Source organism: Colius striatus, unplaced genomic scaffold (genome assembly GCF_028858725.1).
Source record: "Colius striatus isolate bColStr4 unplaced genomic scaffold, bColStr4.1.hap1 scaffold_46, whole genome shotgun sequence".
Classification (NCBI taxonomy): Eukaryota; Metazoa; Chordata; class Aves; order Coliiformes; family Coliidae; genus Colius; species Colius striatus.
The window spans coordinates 1,368,783-1,388,211 of record NW_026908527.1 but is presented as its reverse complement, the minus strand read 5'-3'; the positions used below and the strand labels follow the sequence as shown (position 1 = coordinate 1,388,211).

General features: G+C 49.8%; 3 protein-coding genes across 13 annotated transcripts in view; 2 read left to right on the top strand and 1 right to left on the bottom strand.

The window, feature by feature from the left end:
• LOC133629473 (histo-blood group ABO system transferase 1-like) overlaps window positions 1–16,724 on the bottom strand; it is a 48,656-nt gene extending 31,932 nt beyond the window's left edge. For 7 of the 11 annotated variants that reach the window (XM_062020103.1, XM_062020113.1, XM_062020118.1 and 4 more), the window contains exons 1-2: window positions 16,148–16,724; window positions 15,204–15,330 (exon numbers count right to left, since the gene is read on the bottom strand). The gene's annotated coding sequence lies outside the window, so the exon portion shown is untranslated. The remainder of the gene's footprint in view (window positions 1–15,203; window positions 15,331–16,147) is intronic. The other 4 variants (XM_062020105.1, XM_062020106.1, XM_062020108.1 and 1 more) reach the window with 4 other exon arrangements.
• Window positions 1,567–10,639, top strand: LOC104551214 (olfactory receptor 6B1). The gene is made up of 2 exons (XM_062020100.1): window positions 1,567–2,513; window positions 10,600–10,639. The coding sequence occupies exons 1-2, from the start codon at window positions 1,567–1,569 to the stop codon at window positions 10,637–10,639; spliced, it is 987 nt and encodes a 328-aa protein (XP_061876084.1).
• Window positions 16,725–16,953: 229 nt separating the features above from the next.
• LOC133629479 (dolichyl-diphosphooligosaccharide--protein glycosyltransferase subunit DAD1-like) lies at window positions 16,954–18,647 on the top strand. Its single transcript, XM_062020149.1, has 3 exons — window positions 16,954–17,242; window positions 17,836–17,986; window positions 18,446–18,647. Exons 1-2 carry the CDS (start codon window positions 17,008–17,010, stop codon window positions 17,964–17,966), a joined length of 366 nt encoding a protein of 121 aa, XP_061876133.1. The 5' UTR covers window positions 16,954–17,007; the 3' UTR covers window positions 17,967–17,986; window positions 18,446–18,647.
• The last annotated feature ends 782 nt before the right edge of the window (window positions 18,648–19,429 follow it).

Genomic DNA, 19,429 nt, shown 5'->3' with positions numbered 1-19,429 from the left:
CTAGACATCTGAGCTGCTTGTTTGACACACACTTGTGGAGTAAACAAAGAAGCTGACACAGAAGGACCAACCTATCTTAGCCCTTCTCCTCTTAATGAAAGCAGTATTGCCTGGAAATGCCTGTGGATCTGTGTTCCCTCCAAAGAAGGAAAGCTGAGATAACTGATAGCTACCTACATGTCAGCATGTGGATTCCAGCTTCTCAGTATAGGCTTCTCATGTTAAGATGGCACAGATATTTGCTCCAGGAGGAGTGACAGTTGCTGTCACTCTCCTGTTCTTGCTTAGCTGAGGGAGATTTGACTGATGTGTAAGGTGAACAATTTGCCAATGAATTGTTTTATGAAGGTTCCACCACTGAAGATAGTTTATTCTATGCTGTCTCGAGTGATTCTGTGGAGGTGGGAAGAGGTGGTTTGTTCCTTTGCTTCTCTGTATATGCTGAAATAAAGTATTACACCAGTAGAGCTTTAAACCAGATGAAGAAGCATTTCTTAGATCAGTGGCCCATGAGGTTAGGGCAGAGGATTGGGCATTTTCCAGCGTGAGAAAGGCTTTTTCCTTTTCATTTTGAACCTGTAGAATCTGATCCTTGGACAGGAAAATTAACCTGTCATTGTTTTTTATAAAGGTGGATAGAGGAATAGAAACAGGGGATGGGAGGGGAAGCAACACAGACAGAGAAATGCATTCCTTCAGCACCTAATTCACCTTCCTATGTGTTCTGAACAACACATATTGCTCTCTGTAAATGCCTGTTTCAGTTAGTGAGTATCTCGAGGCTTTCTGTGCTGGGATAATGTAGCAGGGACCAAGCTCTGCTCCACAAAGGATGGGTGTCAGGAGGTTGGGACATCCCTTTTTACTATAGTTGATAGTAACAGGACAAGGGATGATGGGATGAAGCTGGAACACAAGCAGTTCCACTTAAACATAAGAAGAAACTATTTCAGTGTTTCAGGGAGGGAGCCCTGGCACAGGCTGCCCAGGGAGGCTGTGGATGCCCCTTGCTGGGAGGTCTTCAAGACCCACCTGGACATGTTCCTGTGTGACCTGATCTAGGTGACCCTGCTTCTGCAGGGGGTTTGGACTGGATGATCTCTAAAGGTCCCTTCCAGCCCCCACTATTCTGTGATTCTATGATTCTATGACTTGGCTTTGCAGGACTAAGTTCACTTGCCTAAGCCATGCAGAGGCATCAGTGTTCCTTGCAGGTTAGGGATAACTGGACATCCAGCTGTTACATGGGCATTCAGCACATAAGGATCTCATTAATAATCTAGGCCACTAATTATGAACCAGATATAAACAAAACCCACACTGAATTTGTTCTTATGTCTTCATACTGACATGACTGTGATGATGTTCTTCCTTTTCTCCCTCTCCTTGTATTTTTCCCCTCTTATTTTCACTTTCCTCCTTCCAGTCTGCTTTTCTTCTTTCTTCCTCTGCAGTTCTTCTCACTGTTTCTTTGGGTTTAGAATACTCAGCTTTTAAAAGACTCCCTTTTTTCTCTTTTATTGTCCTTCCTTTTTCTCTGGAGCTGGATGCCACGTGCCCTTTGCCATGAAGCAGAAAAACAGTACGAAACCCCAGGAATTTATCCTCGTGGGATTTCCAGCTCTCATGGAACTTCAGATGCTGCTCTTTGTGATATTCCTGGTGGCTTACATGCTGACTGTCTTGGAAAACATGCTCATAATTATAGTGATAAGGATGGACCACCAGCTTCACAAGCCCATGTACTTCTTCCTCAGCAACCTCTCCTTCCTGGAGGCTTGGTACATCTCAGTCACCGTTCCCAAGCTGCTCATGAATTTCCTCCTTGAAAGCAGGAACATATCTTTTGGGGGCTGTATGACCCAGCTTTACTTCTTCAGCTCCCTTATTTGCACCGAGTGTGTCCTCCTTGCAGCCATGGCTTACGATCGTTCCGTGGCCATCTGCAACCCCCTGCGCTATGCGGCCGTCATGAGCCGCCGGCTCTGCCTGCAGCTGGCCACGTGCTCCTGGCTCACCGGCTTCTCCATGTCTCTGCTGAAAGTGGTTTTCATCTCTCAGCTGTCTTTTTGTGGCTCCAATGTCATCAACCACTTCTTCTGCGACATCAGCCCCTTGCTGAACATCTCGTGTGCTGACAGGACAAAAGCTGAAACGGTGGATTTCATCCTGGCCTTGCTCATCCTGCTGCTTCCCCTCTCTGTCACCATTATATCCTACACGTGCATCATCAGCACCATCCTGCATATCTCCACAGCCCAGGGCAGGAAGAAAGCCTTCTTCACCTGTGTTTCTCACCTCACTGTTGTCATTATCTTCTTCTCAGCCATGCTGTTCATGTATGCTCGGCCCAAGAGAATCCACCCTTCTGACCTGAACAAGCTGGTGTCAGTCGTGTACACTATTGTCACTCCCATGCTCAACCCCTTCATTTACTGCCTGAGGAACCAGGAGGTTAAACGGGCTTTGAAAAACATCTTCAGTGTTAGACAGACAGTCCCCAAGGTCTCTCAGTCCACTGCTGGCCACCATTAAGGTCATTCCTTATCGACAAGTGTGACAATTAGAAGGAAAGGTTTTAAGACTGAGCTTGTCTGTCGAACTGCAGTTGTCATCATGCTGGTAACTGAGGCACACACAACTACCTATCCTCAACAAGGAGTCACCTTTCTACCTATTACCTTCAGATGATGAAGGCTTATGCACAATAGTTAACTGATTTGACTCCCTGGCCCTTCAAGGAACAAGCAGACATGTCATTGGAGTGTTCTGTTAATAGCACGTGCACGATGCCAGGTAACACCTGACACCTAAGGAGAGATGCATGTACCTACACAGGCAACTCAACTATAGGCACAGGCCTCATGTTTTAAAGACCTACAAGATCTACAGATGCAATGACAAAGGTAATGGTCTCTTCTGCAGTTCCCACACCATATCTCCCTCTCTAAAACAGGAGGTCTCAGGCACTCCACAGTATTCCATGTTCTGCAAGGGCTCAGGAACCTGAGTCTGCCTGGAAGAGACTAACAGCAGAAGGAAAGAAAGTATTGATAGTAGACTGGGAGAAGCCCAGCTTCTTAAGGGAGGTCAAAACAAATACTCTTCATAAACTGAAGACTTTCAGTCCTTGTCTCCGTAAATAGAACAACTCTGTTCCATGTTCTAAGACATTCTCATTACTTTCTATTCTAACAAACTCTGCTGAAGTCACTTTGGACAGGAATAAATACACAGTTTGGGCATTTTGTGTATTTTACAAGCCAGTGGCTGCATCTCAGCTGTCAACATCTGCACCAATAAATTCCTTTACTCTAGGGAGTGTGGCTATTTTGTTAAATACATCACAGTGTCAGATGCCTGGCATCACAGAGGTATAGAATCACAGAATGGTGGAGTTGGGAGGGACCTTTAGATACCATCCAGTCCAAACCCCCTGCAGAAGCGGGTTCACCTAGATCAGGTCACACAGGAATGTGTCCAGGTGGGTCTTGAAGACCTCCAAGGAAGGAGCCTCCACACCCTCCCTGGGCAGCCTGGGCCAGGGCTCCCTCACTGAAACACTGAAATAGACTTTTGTGTTTAGCACCCCTTGAAATGACTCTGCTGGCTGTCCTCTAGCTGTTGTCTGAGGAGGACATTGGCCTTACACAGAACCTGTGTCATATCTATAAGATGCTTGGATACTCTGGGATGCTCAAAACAATAACAGACATCTATCCTGGGCACTGAATAGATCTCTAAACAATATAAAAAGAGTGTCCAGAGATCTACTGACATGATTAAGTACAAAGGCAGGATCCAGTTTCCTAAACATAGCCATCTGCAGCCATTTCAGCACAATTTGTGTTTCTCACCTTGCCCACAGTTACAGAGGCTATTGCCCAGAGCTTCATCAACTGCACTCCTCTGCACCCCTTGCCCTGCTTTGGTTCTTCTTAATCCCTTCAGTAGTGTAGGAGTAGCTAACAAAGAGCAGAAAGAGGGACAAATGAAGATGTCAGTATCTCATTGCTGACACGAAGATCAGTGGCTGAATCCTTAACTCTGCAGCTCAGTTAAGCTGCTGCATGTAGGAAGATCTGTAGCCAGGGCTGGGATTCATCTTGCCCAGCACTGACAGTTCCAGTCCAGCTCACTGTGTAAGATTGTTTTCTAATGGGTCAATCCTTTCCAGAGCACAATTTCAGTAACTTGTGTCTTAACTGCTGTCTTCGGGATGAGACAATCCCCACCCAAAGCTTCTTTCTCTTGACTGCTCAAGCTAACTAGCTTGTAGAGGTATAACCTCACAACAGGCCTTGAAATGAGGGATGATGAATATTTTCCTTGTTGTATCTGCAGTGTCAGGAAAGACAAATGCTACCAATGGAGTGGGAAGCCTCAAACCCCTTTATCTCTGTGGAATTACACAGATCTTTTTGTTACATGCCTCACATTGACTAGAAGAGAACACTTGTGCTGTACTCTGCTACTCAGAAAAGACACAGTTTGGCCATTCAGAGGTTGTACAGTTAACTCCAGGGTATCACTTAACTCCTACATATCTACTCCAAACCTGATAAATAGGTAAGGCTCTGGATTTGGGGCACTACCATATTTTTCTAGTGTAGCCTTTGGTGAGTGATTGCCACATCCTCTGCTTCAGGGCTTTGGGGTTTTTACTTCCTCTGCCCCATGAAAACCACTTGACATTAGCTCATGTTACTTCATTGTTCAGTGTCTCACACATCTTACACATCTTCAGGGCTTCTAACCACAGAGGAAACAACAGCATCCCTCCTCTACAGGAGATTGCTTCCACTGGGAGCCTAGCTGCAATTTCTAGGTTAACTCTTATGAGTAAATAAAGGTAAATAAAGGGGTTGGTTTATCTGTGTCAATAGAAATCATGCAGCTAACAAACAGCCCACACATCATCTGTTCCCTACTGATCACATTCTCCAGGATGAACTAAGGTGATGGATTCCACCTGAATTCCCACTACAGAAGGCTGAGAAGAGTTTTAGTTTTAACCTCATAGGCTTGAGGCATTCTTATTTTTGAAGGAGGAATCTGAGGTAGCCACAAACAAGGCACAGAACTGTGATGACCTGGCAATGAGGCTGTACCTGGGATGCTCTGTGTGCCTCTGTACCTCAGTAAGCTTTGTGGTGCTGGCTCTTCAAAGCCAGATGTAGAAACCCCACTTGGGATCCTTCAGATGTCTTGGGAGATTCTGACATAGAATTGCATCTATCCTTGTGTAGCCCTTCCCTCACAGTTCATGGAACAGACATGGTATCACTTTAGAAACATGCAGATGTAGAAACTGAAGCACTGGCAATGTCAATGGGTAAGTTCATAACCTGACACTTCTTTATACAAGATGGACATGACAGCATGATGCACCTGGCTTATTTTACACCAGTGTCTTAGATGAGATAGGACTGCCAGTGCCCAATTATCTCCATGGAGTATAAAGTGAAACACATGCTTACATTTTCACAGTGACAAAGCCTGAAATGAGCAATTCCTCACAATAAAGTCCTACAAACCCAGCAACAAAGCACCTCAGCTGTTACAGTGTCTGAAGCACTGCTGTCACACATGGCTATGAATTTAGGACCCTCTGGTTAGGTTTCATTGCATTAATTTATTGCAGGTTTGTCTTTCCCCTACAGAATGGTTGGGAGGAATGAAACCAGGGCCATGTATTTCATTCTCCTGGGTTTTCCCACTGAACTGCAGCTGCTCCTCTTCTCTCTGTAACTTCAGGCTTATGTATGAACTGCTGTAGTGGTTTTGCCTGGGACAGGTTTTTGGTAGCAGGGGGCTACAGGTGTGGCTTCTTTAAACAAAAAGAGTTGCCAGAAGCTTCCCATGTAGCTCACAGGGTTGGGGCCAGTCAGTTCTAAGCTGGACCCTGCCACTGCCCCAGACCTGGCCAACTACTGATGGAGGTAATGCCTCTGTGAATAACAGACTGGAGAAGTTGTTGAACTGCAGCAGCAACAGGGAGGGAGAATGGCTACATGAGAGGAGAGCAGCAGATGTCATATACCTTGACTTCAGCAAGGCTTCTGACACTGTCTCCCACAACATCCTCATCAGAAAGCTCAGGCAGTGTGGCTGGGATGGGTGGACAGTGAGGTGGATGGAGAGCTCCTGAATGACAGAGCCCAGAGGGTGGGGATCAATGGCACAGAGTCAAGTTGGAGGCCTGTGGCCAGGGGAGTTGCACAGGGATGGGTTCTGGGGCCAGTCTGGTTCAACATCTTCATCAACCACCTGGATGAGGGGACAGAGGAACCCTCAGCAAGTTCCCTGCTGGCACCAAACTGGGAACACTGGCTGATTGCCCAGAGGCTGAGCTGCCAGTCAGTGAGCTGTGGGCAGGCTGAGAGGAAGGTGCTGAGACTCCCCAAGGGCAGAGTCCTGCAGCTGGGAAGGAACAACCCCCTGCACCAGGCCAGGCTGGGGGTGACCTGCTGGAGAGCAGCTCTGCAGAGACTGACCTGGGAGTGCTGGGTGATAATAAACTGACCATGAGCAGCAACGTGCCCTCGTGGGCAAGAAGCCAATGGCAGCCTGGGGGCATCAAGCAGAGTGTGGGCAGCAGGTCAAGTGAGGTTCTGCTGCCCCTCTGCTCTGCCCTGGTGAGGCCTCATCTGGAGTCCTGTGTCCAGTTCTGGGCTCCTCAGCTCAAGAGGGACAGGGAAGTGCTGGAGAGAGGCCAGTGCAGGGACACCAGGATGATCAGGGGACTGGAGCATCTTTCATACAAGGAAAGGCTGCGGGACCTGGGGCTGTTTAGTCTGGAGAAGAGGAGACTGAGGGGGGGATCTTATTAACATTTATAAATATCTAAAGGGTGGGTGTCAGGAGGTTGGGACATCCCTCTTTTCTACAGTAGATAGTAATAGGAGAAGGGGTGATGGGATGAAGCTGCAACACAAAAAGTTTCACTTAAACATACGAAACACTATTTCACTGAGAGGTGAGGGAGCCCTGGCCCAGGCTCCCAGAGGGGTTGTGGAGGCTCCTTCCTTGGAGCTCTTCAAGACCCACCTGGACACATGCCTGTGTGACCTGATCTAGGTGAACCTTCTTCTGCAGGGGGTTGCACTGGATGATCTCTAAAGGTCCCTCCCAACCCCACCATTCTGTGATTCTATTAATGTGGAAACATCTGCACAGACACCAAGGTCAGTGCAGAGGGAGGGGGAGGAGGGTGCTTAGGCACTGAAAAGGCTCCCCTGTGCCCTGTGGTGCAGCCCATGCTGAGGCAGCTGTGCCCCTGCAGCCCATGGATTACTTCCACTCCATAATTACTTCCACTGCTGTATTGGTTGCTTTATCTTCTATTACAAGGTAGGAAGGTAGGGAGGTTGGAAGGAAGGTTGAAGGACTTCACCATCTTCAATTCATCTTCAGAATCAGACACCCTAGGGGGGGTTAGGAGACACCAGCTGTTTCCTCAGGGCCTGTAGGGTTTGTCCCTACACCTTTTTACAAGTGTTTTGTCAAGCATGGCCAATCCTAAGCAAGGAAGCATGCTTTATTTCAAAGGATATGCTGATTGTGATTGGCAGCATCTTTGATTTCTTGTGCATGAGAAGAATATTGTATGCCTCTGTCTTCACCTTAAACATTGAGGAGTTCCATAACCCTGCCAGAGCTCCTGACTCAGGATTCTGTCACAGCTGTGCAGACAAAAACTACAGAGCATTGTGCCATGCCAGTCATGTTAGTGACCTGTGCCAGAGCCTGCTGCTCACACAAGGACCCTGCTATCAAAATATCACCCTACAACTGCCTTCCTGCTGCCCTGAAGCTGAGATCACACACTCCTTACACTACATTAAGATCTTCCACAGATGCACTGGTCCCTCCACTCACTGGGACAACCTCTCCTGCTTCTGTTTCACTGCTTCTTCCCACTTCACCCTTCTTTCCTTGCACAAAGCTCTTCTCCCCAGGGAATGTACAACACTGAAGGAAAGGGCTGACTGGACCTAAAGACAACAGCTCCCTTGACACCATCACTGGAAGATGTCATGGGAGGAAGGAATCTGTCACTGTCAGAGGCCTGACACACTGCAGACAGTCAGATAAAACACTTTGGTTTTAATTCAGTTCCTTCAGGCCTGAAAGCCTGGGATCTGTTACCACTCTGATCTCACCTCTGCATAGACACAGCACAGTAATTGCACAACTCAGTTACCCAAAAATAAGCACTGGGGGACTTTCTGGATGACCTGAAGCATTCTCCACAGCCACATACATTTGAGGCTTCTTGGAGGACACAGGCCTTCTGTGCATCACCTGCCAATTCCCACGTAGCCATGTCTCATCCAATGGCCCAAATGATGAAAAGAGAGAGAATCATTAACTCATCCAGCTTTATAATTCTAAGAGCTACAAAGAAAAGTCAACGTGGAGCCCTGATGCTCTCATCTGAGGCAGCACAGCAAGGCAGGCAGGGCCCATGCACATCAGTTCCATCACTCACCTCTTTTGGACAGAGGTGTTAAAGGAAACAATTCTCTCTAGGTGCCCATTTGTCTACACTGCACATCAGATAGGAAGGGTTCCACGTTAACTCCTGCCATTTAGAAATCACATTCTTAGCTTTTCTAGTCATACACACAGCTGAGGTCAACCTCACCCCAAAGCAAAGGTGTTGCCTGCAGACAGGGATCAGGACAAGCAGAGTCACCTCTTCCTGCATCCAGTCAGACTGGCTCTGTAGGAATGGGATCCACCTGCTGCTGGTGTCCCTCTCATAGGTGCAGCTAAACTCTGCAGCCCTCCTGGAGAAAGCCTGTGGGATCCTGAGGACACAGGCTCTGCCAAACCTCTTCCCTGTCTCCATGGGGCAGATCTAAATCCCTGGAATTCCCTCAGGGCAGCATCTCCCTGCAGCTGCTGGTACCTGGAAGGACACAAAGATGAACTGCAGGTGGGCTCCTTTCCCCACCACACTTGACAGGTAACACTCACAGCAGTGGTGAGGGAAGAGAACTTAAACAGTAAGCAAAATAGTTGTCAGAGGACTGGAAAGCAATGGGTACCTCACACACAAAGCTCAGCTTCCTCACCTTCCTTTCTGAAAGGAGCTAAACTTCATCCTACTGAAAATAGAGTTAAAGGTTAAAGAGTTAAAGAGTTAAAGGTAATAGAGTTAAAGGTTAAAGGAATAACTGTGAAGCTTCTTTTCCTCTCTTACTAAATGTGAGCACAGGTTTGACAGGTGCCTGTAGTTTGCACACTTGGGGCAGGGGGGGATGCAGCTGGCAATGTGTATGAAACAATGAGCAAAATCTCAAACTAACCCTCCTGAAAGTTTCATGGGAACTCCTCCTTCTCCTCTTGGGAACTATTCCTACTCCAGTCTTCTGCTGTTGTCTCAACTAGGTATCACAACAAATGAATAGGCTTTCTTTGTTCCACCCATAGAGTTCTTCATATCACAGAATGGTAGGTGTCAGGAGGGACCTCTAGAGATCACCCAGCCCAACCCCCTGCTAAAGCAGGTTCCCCTCACTCAGGAGGCACAGGAACGTGTCCAGGCAGGTTTGGAAACCTCCTGAGAAGCCTCCACACCCTCCCTGGGCAGCCTGGGCCAGGGCTCCCTCACCCTTTGGTCCATGGTCTAAGAACTTCATGTCATCTGGCAGTTTGGTTTGTGTGTATACTTGAACTTCTCAAGGATCCCAAACTAGAGACACTCTGACTGGTGAGCCTGGCACAGCAAGAGACAGGTCATTCAGTTATATAGCAGATTGGTAGTGTCCATACATTTCTCCATTGGCTGGGTTTAGCCCTGGACCAGAGCTGCCCATTTTCCCATTCAATTCTCATTCATCTCTGTTATGGATTTAGTTAAAGAGCAACTACAGTTCTGTGGATTGCCTGGAAGCTCATCCTTGATTTTGACTTTCAGGAAAGGCATTTGGAAAGAAAAGCCCTCTCCATAAGCCAAGTCATATTGTTCATTCTAAAACGTGCTCCTGTGAGACTTCTTTGCATTTGCTGGCTGAAACAGTCTCTTACCAGCACAGATCAAAGGGCATTGACAAAGGGGTCATCAGTGCAGAAGGCTGAAACTCCAGCTTCCCCTGTTCCCTCATCTGTGCTTGACTTCAGTAGCTAGAAATAATGATGGCACTACCTGTGACTCAAGACAGACCTCACCATAAGCTTCTGACCTCACCTACAATGCAAAGCACTCCTCTCCTTAATCATCCTCACCTCAAGCTTGAGTTCAGCCACAAATGAATCAGAAGAAGCTGTAAAGCCTGACTCTTCTGCAACACTGTTGAACTGTGCTCTTGGACCAAGTCTAGAAGGTAAGGGTACAGATCATTTAAAGTGGAATGATGGCATCAAACCATGGATGGATCAGTTCTCTGAGGGTCCAGCTTCACTGTATTTTACTAAAATAACTAGGAAAGGAAAGTGTGTTTGATACCCCCATTCTGCTTAAAATAGATTCTTCCCTACATGTTCTCCTGGGGTTTGTCTTTCACAGAAATAAATGGCTTTTCCTTAGTTCTGCCCAGTAACATTGCTCTCCACCCCTGCAGCCAGGTCTCCTGACTACCCACAGGATAGAACTGACCCCAGTCTCCAGCTTCTTCACTGTCTGGAGTGAAACAAAAGCATGTCTGCAGGGCAGATCCCTTTCAAGAGGCACTATGAATAAAAACAGGCCTTGAAATCCTTTAGCAATGGCAATGAATATCCCTCCCTTTGTGTGCATAGTCACTACAGAGCAAAGACAGTGCTGATTAGAGCACACAAAGCCTTTGACACTGCTGTGGGTTGCAGGGACAAGAGAATAGACAGTAATAATGTCTCACTCCCAGAGCATGAATCGAAGTTGTGGCCACTTGTTGCTTGATCACAAAACTCTTCTCTCTGCCTGATTCCCACAGGGACATAAACCAGACTAATTTCCCTTCAGAGCTTCTTCATTTCTATTCTTCCTGTCATACACAACTACAACGAATGCCAAATTGCAATTATGCTGTATGTGTTCACTGAAACACACCTGAGAGCTTATTATTAACTACACAGCACTTACAACTCTATGGGAAGTGGCAGAAAACCAAACTCAGAGCTCATTATGGCTGTCAGCATTCTAATGAGCCCCTTGAGGAGTGTGCTGCTGCCTCCCTGGTACTTTGCACCTTGGCAAAATCCAGCAAGCTGCCTTGAAGAGATGCTGAGCAGAAGCAAGGAAAAGTTTTGATGGAGCCCAGTGTGAGATGTGAGACTACAAACACAGCTGGACAATGTGTTCCCACCAGGGGCTCATTAGAACAGAAACTCTCAAACTTTGAAAAGCCATTGACTTCTCCAGTATCAAACTTCCCTTGCAGGTATCAAGCAGCAATCCTCAAGTGCTGGGAAGGTGCTCCTTGCAGTCAGCAATTCTCCCCTGCACCCATGGCATGTGGAAAGGAAAAGCTTTGGGCCCATCTCTCCAAACTTGCTCTTCCAAGACACTGGTAGATGCACAGGTCCTGCTTTGCTTGGAATAACCATCAGCCAAGATTGTGACCACAACACACCCTGCTGACACTTTCATGGACTGCAGACAGGCTCCAGCCTAGCTGACAGCTCACTCCTTCCAACCTCATCTGGCTCATCTTGGGATTTACACAGAGAGGTTCAACGTTGCACCTCAGCCCCAGTCCTCTGTTACACTACACCTTGAAAACCATGAGGTCAACATATGCCACCACCCTTTGCCAGAGCTCTGACAATGCTCCAAGTAAGGGACTACAATAGTTTACCTCTGAGTGATGTAAGAACAAGTTCCAACAACGTTATCTCCTTGTTACAATGGAGGTAGAACAGACTGACCAAGTGACCCTTTGGCACTGCTCCTCTCCCTCCCACTCATGGAGCTGAGTTGCAGTTGCTGAACTGGTGCTGGTTCACCCCTTTGGAGGGAAACCTCAAGCCTTTCTCACAAGAAAAGCAGAACATGAGCTTGCACACAGTTTAAGAGTGCCCCTGCTCCCCTCTCTGATCCTACCAGTCTCTCAGAAGAGTGGGGGTTTTCTTGTGGTTACTACATCACATTTAGTGGCCTGCTGAGAATGTCCAGGCAGCCCTGGGCACCTCAAATGTTTGGACAAATGAACCAAGCTCTGTACAGCTGTTTTAGGCAACCCAAAGATGAGTATAACAACTGGCATGAATCTCAGAAGCTAAACAAGAGTCCATTCTGTCCTGGCTGCTACAAGGGTCACAACTAGCCCATAAGAACTGGCCTAAGAATCTTCAGGCTCTGAGCCCAACACCTGCCCTGTGCTACAGATGGGCAGCACCTGCAGAGCTAATATGGGTCAGAAAGTGTAGCCTAAACTCAGCTGCCATGCTGGGATACCAGCCAGGGTCTTGTGGTACAGACACATTCTCACTGCTTATGTCTTACACTAGCTGGGCTGAAGCTGTGTCATGCTGAACTCTGCCAGAAAAGCTCTAGCTCAGAGCCTCCTTGGTTTGGGCAGAGTTGGGAGTGGGAAGGAAGCACAACAGTGGTTGCCCTTCCCAAATGAGGCTTTGGCAAAATGGGCTACTGGCCTCCACAAAGATGCTGGCACAGAGACATGGTTTAGTGGTGGACTTGGCAGTGTTGGGTTAACAGGTGAAGCTGTGATCTTAAGAGTCTTTTCCAGTCTAAATGGCTCTATGATTTTATGGTTTCTGTGTTCACAAGAGTGCTGTGCACACAGCAGAAAAGATGTTTAGAGGTGGCAGCAGCAGGCACAAGAACAGTGACTCCTGATGGAGCACTCCTGCTGCACCCCACTTGCTGACATCTTCAGTTTACCCCAACAGGCCAAGGCTGCCTCAGCAACTCCCACACCTGGACTGCCACGTGAAACCACTGGTTGGGAAATAAAGCACTTGTGTACATCAGATCCATGCCATCAAAACCTCCAAGAGAACTCATGATTCACAAGCTGGCAGCATGCTGGAGGTAGAACTGCAGGAGCTTTTGATTGGCAAAGCAGTCAGGCAATGTTCTCCTTCCTTTGAGTTGAAGATGGAAGACAGAAGAGTGAAAGAGCTGAACTTTCTGCTGGCCCTCCTGTGAGAAGGGATGTCACAGAGAATAGGGAGGGGAGCAATATGGGGCAGAACAGGGGACACCCAGACCTGAGCTTTTATTCCCAGGCAACATCACAGGAAAGGTCACTGCTTGATGCTGATGATTGGAGGAAGGTGCTGTGGTGGCTGAGGCACATCTGGTGTGCTCTGATTTAGCCAGTGGATCTTTATATAGTGAAAACCAGAGACAAAGATGTGTAGTTTAGTTCTGCCCTTTCATGGCTGTCTTTCTCCTGCTTATCCCTTCTGATACTCTAGAGAGCATAGCTATGGGTGCTGAGGCACAGCTGTGCTCTGGTGTTGGGGTGCTGGACACATACACACCTCAGCTGAGATGCTGGAGGAGCTTGGGAAGAACATAGGTCAAGGTGGCCAATGCTTCTCACTTCATCTCCCTACTGTGCTGTTCCATGGAACACTCTCTCTCTGCTTGTAACCTGAGTTTTCATCTCACTCCTTTAGGTTTTCAACTGCCTTCCCTCCTCTTTTTCTCCCAGACACCAGTCCTCCTTGCCCTAAAGACAGACCCATGTCTCATTTTGCACTCAGACCTACCAGGTTTTATTTGTTGTGTCTGCATCTTTGAACATGGCTTTGGAATCATTTCAGATGCTAAAGAACGACTTTCTAGCAAAAGCAAGAACATCTAAGCTCACAGCCCATATCAAACCTGCCACTCAGTTTTCCTTCTTCAAACCCTCCTTCCACAATGCTCAACAGAAGGGTACATAGAAGCCAGGATGCTGATATCACAGCTCTTCTTATCACAGCATTCCCATGAAATCATTTCCCTTTAATTGCTTTTTTTCCAGCAAAATGCAAGGTTCCATCATCATTACCATAGAACCATAGAATGGTGGGGTTGGAAGGGATCATCTCATACCTGCTTCTCAAAAGACACGAAATAACTCCCCTTTCACAGCACATAAAACATTGGACATGTTTTTTAACACCACAGATGGACAGGTGTTATCTGGGAGCTCAGAACAAGCAATTCCTTAGAGCAACAACATCCCTCAGCAAAAACCAAAAGCTTTTACTTTAGGTTGAAGAATAAAAGTTGAGTTTCCCAAGCCACTGCCCCTTCAATTTTTCCCTCTCAATTACACTCAAACTCTAAGAAATAGTCCAAACAGTTGCCAGTAAGACTCAGAGAACTGTTTTGGTTGCAAAAGACCTTTGAGCTCCTGAGTCCAGTGCCAACCCCACCACTCAGCTCAGTACCTCAGCTTTGGGATCCCTCCAGGGCTGGGCACTCCCCCAGCTCCCTGAGCAGCCTGGCACAAGGGCTGACACCCCTCTCATGGGAAAAGTTCTTCCTCAGCTCCCACCTCAACCTCCCCTGGGGCCAACTTGATGCTGTTTCCTCTTGTCCTGTTAGTCACTACTGCAGAGACTGACCACCACCTCATCACAACCCCCTTTCAGAGAGTGATCATGTCTCCTCTCAGCCTCCTCTTCTCCAGGCTAAACAGCTCCACCTCCCTCAGCCCCCTCCCCATCAGACTTGTGCTCCAGACCCTTCACCAGCTCTTGTGCCCAGCTCTGGACATGCTCCAGCCCCTCAACGTGCCTCTTGTAATGATGGGCACAACACTGAACACACCAGTGCCAAGTGCAGGAGAACAATCAAGACCTTGCTCCTGCTGGCAACTCTATTTCTAACACAATCCATGATGCCACCAGTCCTCTTGGCCACCTGGGCACGCTGCTGGCTCATGTTCAGCTGCTGTCAATTAACACCCCCCACGTCCTTTCCCTCCAGCAGCTTTCCAGCCCCCCCTGCCCCAAGCCTGGAGCATTTCCTTGGATTGTTGTGCTCCAGGAGCAGGACCCAACCCTTGGCCATGTTAAACCTCATCCCATTGCCCTCAGCCCACCACTCCAGCCTGGCCAAGGTCCTCTGAAGAGCTTTCCTCAGACAGATCTACGCTCCTGCCCAGCTTCATGTCATCAGCAAACAGACTGACAGCGCCCTCAATCCCCTCATTCAAATCACTGATAAAGACACTAAACAGAACAGGCCCCAGCACTGAGCCCTGGGGAACACCACTGGTGAATGACCAACAACTGAATTTACCCCCACTTACCAGCACTCTCTGGGCTTGTCCACACAGACACTTCACCACCCAACACAGAGGGGGTCCATCCAAGCCATGGGCAGCTAGTGTCTCCAGGGTGATGTTGTGGGAGGACAGATGGTTTTCCCATTGAAGCCTGAGGTAATGAAAGCATGAAGTATCTCAGCCTGTTTCCCACCCCTTGTCACAAAACTTCTCTCTGCATCCCTTAAGTCCATGAGAGGATGAAGATTCCTCTCAGGCCTGGTTTTGTTGCTGGTGTATTTATAGAAACTTTTCCTATTGTCATTTACAGCAGTGTCCAGCCTAAACTCCAATTGTGCCTTGGCCCTTCTAATATTCTTCTGTACCATAGAAAGTGGGGTTGGAAGGGACCTTTAGAGATCACCCAGTGCAACCCCCTGCAGAAACAGAGTCACCTAGATCAGGTCACACAGGAACATGTCCAGGTGGGTCTTGAAGACCTCCAAGGAAGGAGCCTCCATACCCTCCCTGGGCAGCCTGGGCAAGGGCTCCCTCACTGAAACAGTTCCTTCTTATGTTTATATGGAACTGTTTGTGTTGCAGCTTTATCTCATCATCCCTTGTCCTGTTGCTACAGAAGAAAAAAGGGATGTCCCAACCTCCTGACACCCACCACTGAGATATTTGTAACTGAGATCCCCCCTCAGTCTCCTCTTCTCCAGACTAAACAGCCCCAGTTCCCACAGCCTTTCCTCATATGAAAGATGCTCCAGTCCCCTGATCATCTTGGTGTCCCTGCACTGGCCTCTCTCCAGCACTTCCCTGTCTTTCTGGAGCTGAGGAGCCCAGAACTGGCCACAGGACTGAGCAGAGGGGGAGCAGAACCTCCCTTGACCTGCTGCCCACACTCTTCTTGATGCATCCCAGGCTTCTTACCCACGAGGGCACAATGCTGCCTCATACTTAGCTTATTATCAATCAAGACTCACAGCATCCTCTGTTGTCCTCTTGTGCTGCTTGCCCTTTCTTCCAAAGGCCTCCAAGTCTCTTTTTCCTGCCGAGCTCCAGCTGAAGCTCCCTGTTCAGCCAGGACACCCCTTCTGCTTGCATGTGGTGACAGCAAGAACAGAGCAAACCCTGGAGGAGACTGTGGAGGTGTGGTCCCTTGCTTAAACAAGGCTGGACACGGCTGGTGGCGGCCTCCTCTAGAGGCCAGCACGGATACACGTCCAAGCAGGGCTGTGTCATGTCCAAGCAGGGCTGCATGCCCAAGCAGGGCTGTCCCCCTTTTCACTGCCCTTCCCTTGTGCCCAGGGGGGTGATTTACCCGCGTACACCCCGATCCACAGCCCTCGGCCCCTCACAACACGCTTCCATGGGCCTGGCTCTGACTCCCGGCACATCCCCTCACACGGGGCTGAGGGATCCCACCTCCCCCCCGGGGTTCTCTGCGCTGCTCACGTCCCGCCAGCGTGCCTACGGGCTTCGCAGCGCCTCCATAACAGCTTTGTCCCCAGGGTAGGGCCTCACGGCTGGGCCGGGTCCTCACGGCTGGGCCGCGGCGGGACGCGCCGTCGACTGAAGGCTGAGGGAGGAGCGGAAAAGTGCGGGCTGCGCGAGCCGCTCCTTAATCTGCCCGGCAACAGCGGCCGCCGCGCTCCCATTGGCTGCTGCCTAACCTCGTGGGCGTGGCCTCTGCGGATCGCCCTGCGCATGCGCCTGTCGGGGTGGGGGGGAGCGAGAACCGGCCGTGTTGGCACGTGTGTTGCGCATGCGCGCGGCGGGGGTGGCGGGAGGGCGCGTGCGCGGTGGCGCGCCGGGCTCCGCGGTGCGGGCGGCAGCGATCGCAATGTCGGGAGCGGCCGGAGCCGGGGCCGGGGCTTCGCTGGGCTCGGTGCTGAGGCGCTGCCTGTCCGAGTACGGCAGCGGCACGCCCAGCCGCCTAAAGGTGCTGGACGCCTACCTGCTGTACGTGCTGCTGAGCGGCGCGCTGCAGTTCGGCTACTGCCTCGGCGTCGGCACCTTCCCCTTCAACTCCTTCCTCAGCGGCTTCATCTCCGCCGTCGGCAGCTTCATCCTCGGCGGTCAGTGCCCGCGCGGTGTCCCCGCCCGACACCCCATCCCGCAGCAGCTCCCCGAGGCGTTCGGCGCCGCCCCCGAGCCCTTGCAGCGATCGTTCCGGAGCCCCCAGGGCAGCCCCAGCACCTTCCCCGCTGGGGCGTGATGGAGGGGAACCAGGGGATGGGGCTGGGGGAGCTCTGCAGCGCACTTCCAACCCCACTGCAGCATCCTGGCCACCCTGCCAGCCCAGGGCTCCCAGCTTCCCCTTGTACTGGGCTCCTTCAGCAGCTGCCCCGTGATGAAACCAAAAGCCAAGCAGTGGCTGCTTTGAGGTGCTGCTCTCCTACAACAGCACCCAAAGCCCTCCCCAGCACGCAGGGTGGAGGCCATAGAAATGTGCATTTCTGTGCAAGGCCCATCCAGCTATAAGCCTGTTCCTCTCAGGGCTCAGCTCTCTCAGTGGGAGAGCTGATTGCATAAAGCCCCGTGTGAATCCCCTGCTCACCTTAAAGACAAGAGTTCCTATGCCCTGGTGGAACAGTGACCCAGACTGGGCTGAACTGCCCCAGGAAGCCTTGTGGCTTCCTTCTGTGATGTGTCATTCTTTGCCATGCAGTTTGCCTCCGGATCCAGATCAACCCCCAGAACAAGGGGCAGTTCCAGGGCATTTCACCCGAGCGGGCGTTCGCTGATTTCCTCTTCGCCAGCACCATCCTGCATCTCGTGGTCATCAACTTTGTTGGCTGAGCTCTGGAACACACTGTGAGGTACTGATCCCTGGGGTCACAAAAGGGGCAAGCACACTTCACACAGCTTCAGTACTGTTGTAGAGTTGGGAGAGAAATAAGAGAGGCAGCGCTCCAGGCTTCACCTTGGCCAAGGACAAGCTGTTACAGAAACCCACCTGTGTTTCTCTCTCTTGAGAGAAATGCCTCACTCAAAGGGCTTTTGGCAGCTGGAGCTCCCAGAGATGTCCTGTTTGAGGCCATGGCATGGCTGGTGTTTCTCAGCAGATGAGAGGAGGGAGTTTAGGACACACAGAGTTTGGTGCAGGAAGGTGCAGGACAGAGGTGGGAGTTTAGGACACACAGAGAGTTTGGTGCAGGAAGGTGGAGGAGAGGCCTTATTGTTACTATTGCCAGAGGCTACAGGATCATTGGAGCCTGTGGGATGTTTCCTCTCCCTTTAGCAGAGACATTGCTTCTGTTGCCTTCCTCTCTTTCCAGGTCTGGAATTGCTCCTGAGCTCTGCTGCCAAAGCCTGGCACCAGGGCGTGTGGTTCAGCAGCAGACTCTTGAACCTGCCTCCTTGGCAGGGCAATGCTCAAGGGCTTTCCCCACAAACTGCCCTGTGGAGGGCTCTGCTGCCCCCTTACATTACCTCATTGCTGTAATCCTGCCTGTCAATAAAACCCTTTGTGATACTGCAGTCTTTTCCCTGTTGGTGGCAAGCACAGAGGTTCTTCTGACACTCAGGTTCCCTCTGAGGCATAACTCCCTGCTTTTACCCTCCCTCCCCAGCAGGTTTTGTTTCTGTGCCCCACTTTCAGAAGGAAGCAGGAGACAAGGAATCATGGAGACCCAGCTGCCACCTCCCCTTTCCATCTCCCTGTTTGCTGCACCTTTATCTTCTGGGAATTGCATTGCCAGTGTAGCCCCAGGCTTCCAAGCTGTGGAAGGTTTGGGTTAGGCTGTGGTCAGCACTCATGAGCAGAAGTACATCCCCAAGTGTACCTGTCTCCCCACAGGCCCATGGGGTTCAGCTGGATGTCCCAGCTGGACTCAGGCTAAGGCTGGGCACTGGTGCAGCCACTTGCCCACAGTGTTGGCTTTCCTTCAGTCTGATGTGCTCCTGCATTGTGTCCCAATGCTGCTTTGTCCTGATGTAAAGTCAGAGCCCTGTGGTGATCTGATTATGGGCACAGGATGAGATCCTAACCCCAGCCAGCCTCCCCCACACCTTTGGCTGCAGAATTTACCTTCAGGCATGAGGCTCCATCCTTGTGCTGATGCTGCTTCACACTTGTCCAGTTTGTTGTGGAGAGGTAAAAGGTGTGTTGGGGCTGTGTAACAGAAGTGCTTGTCTGCTGGTGCTTGAGTCTGATGGCTTTGGGTTATGGATCCTCTTTACCACCTTCCTCCTTTTGTATTTCCAGCTGTGCTGCAGCCATTAAACTCATGAAAGTGTGAAACCTGCTGTTCCTAAGCCTC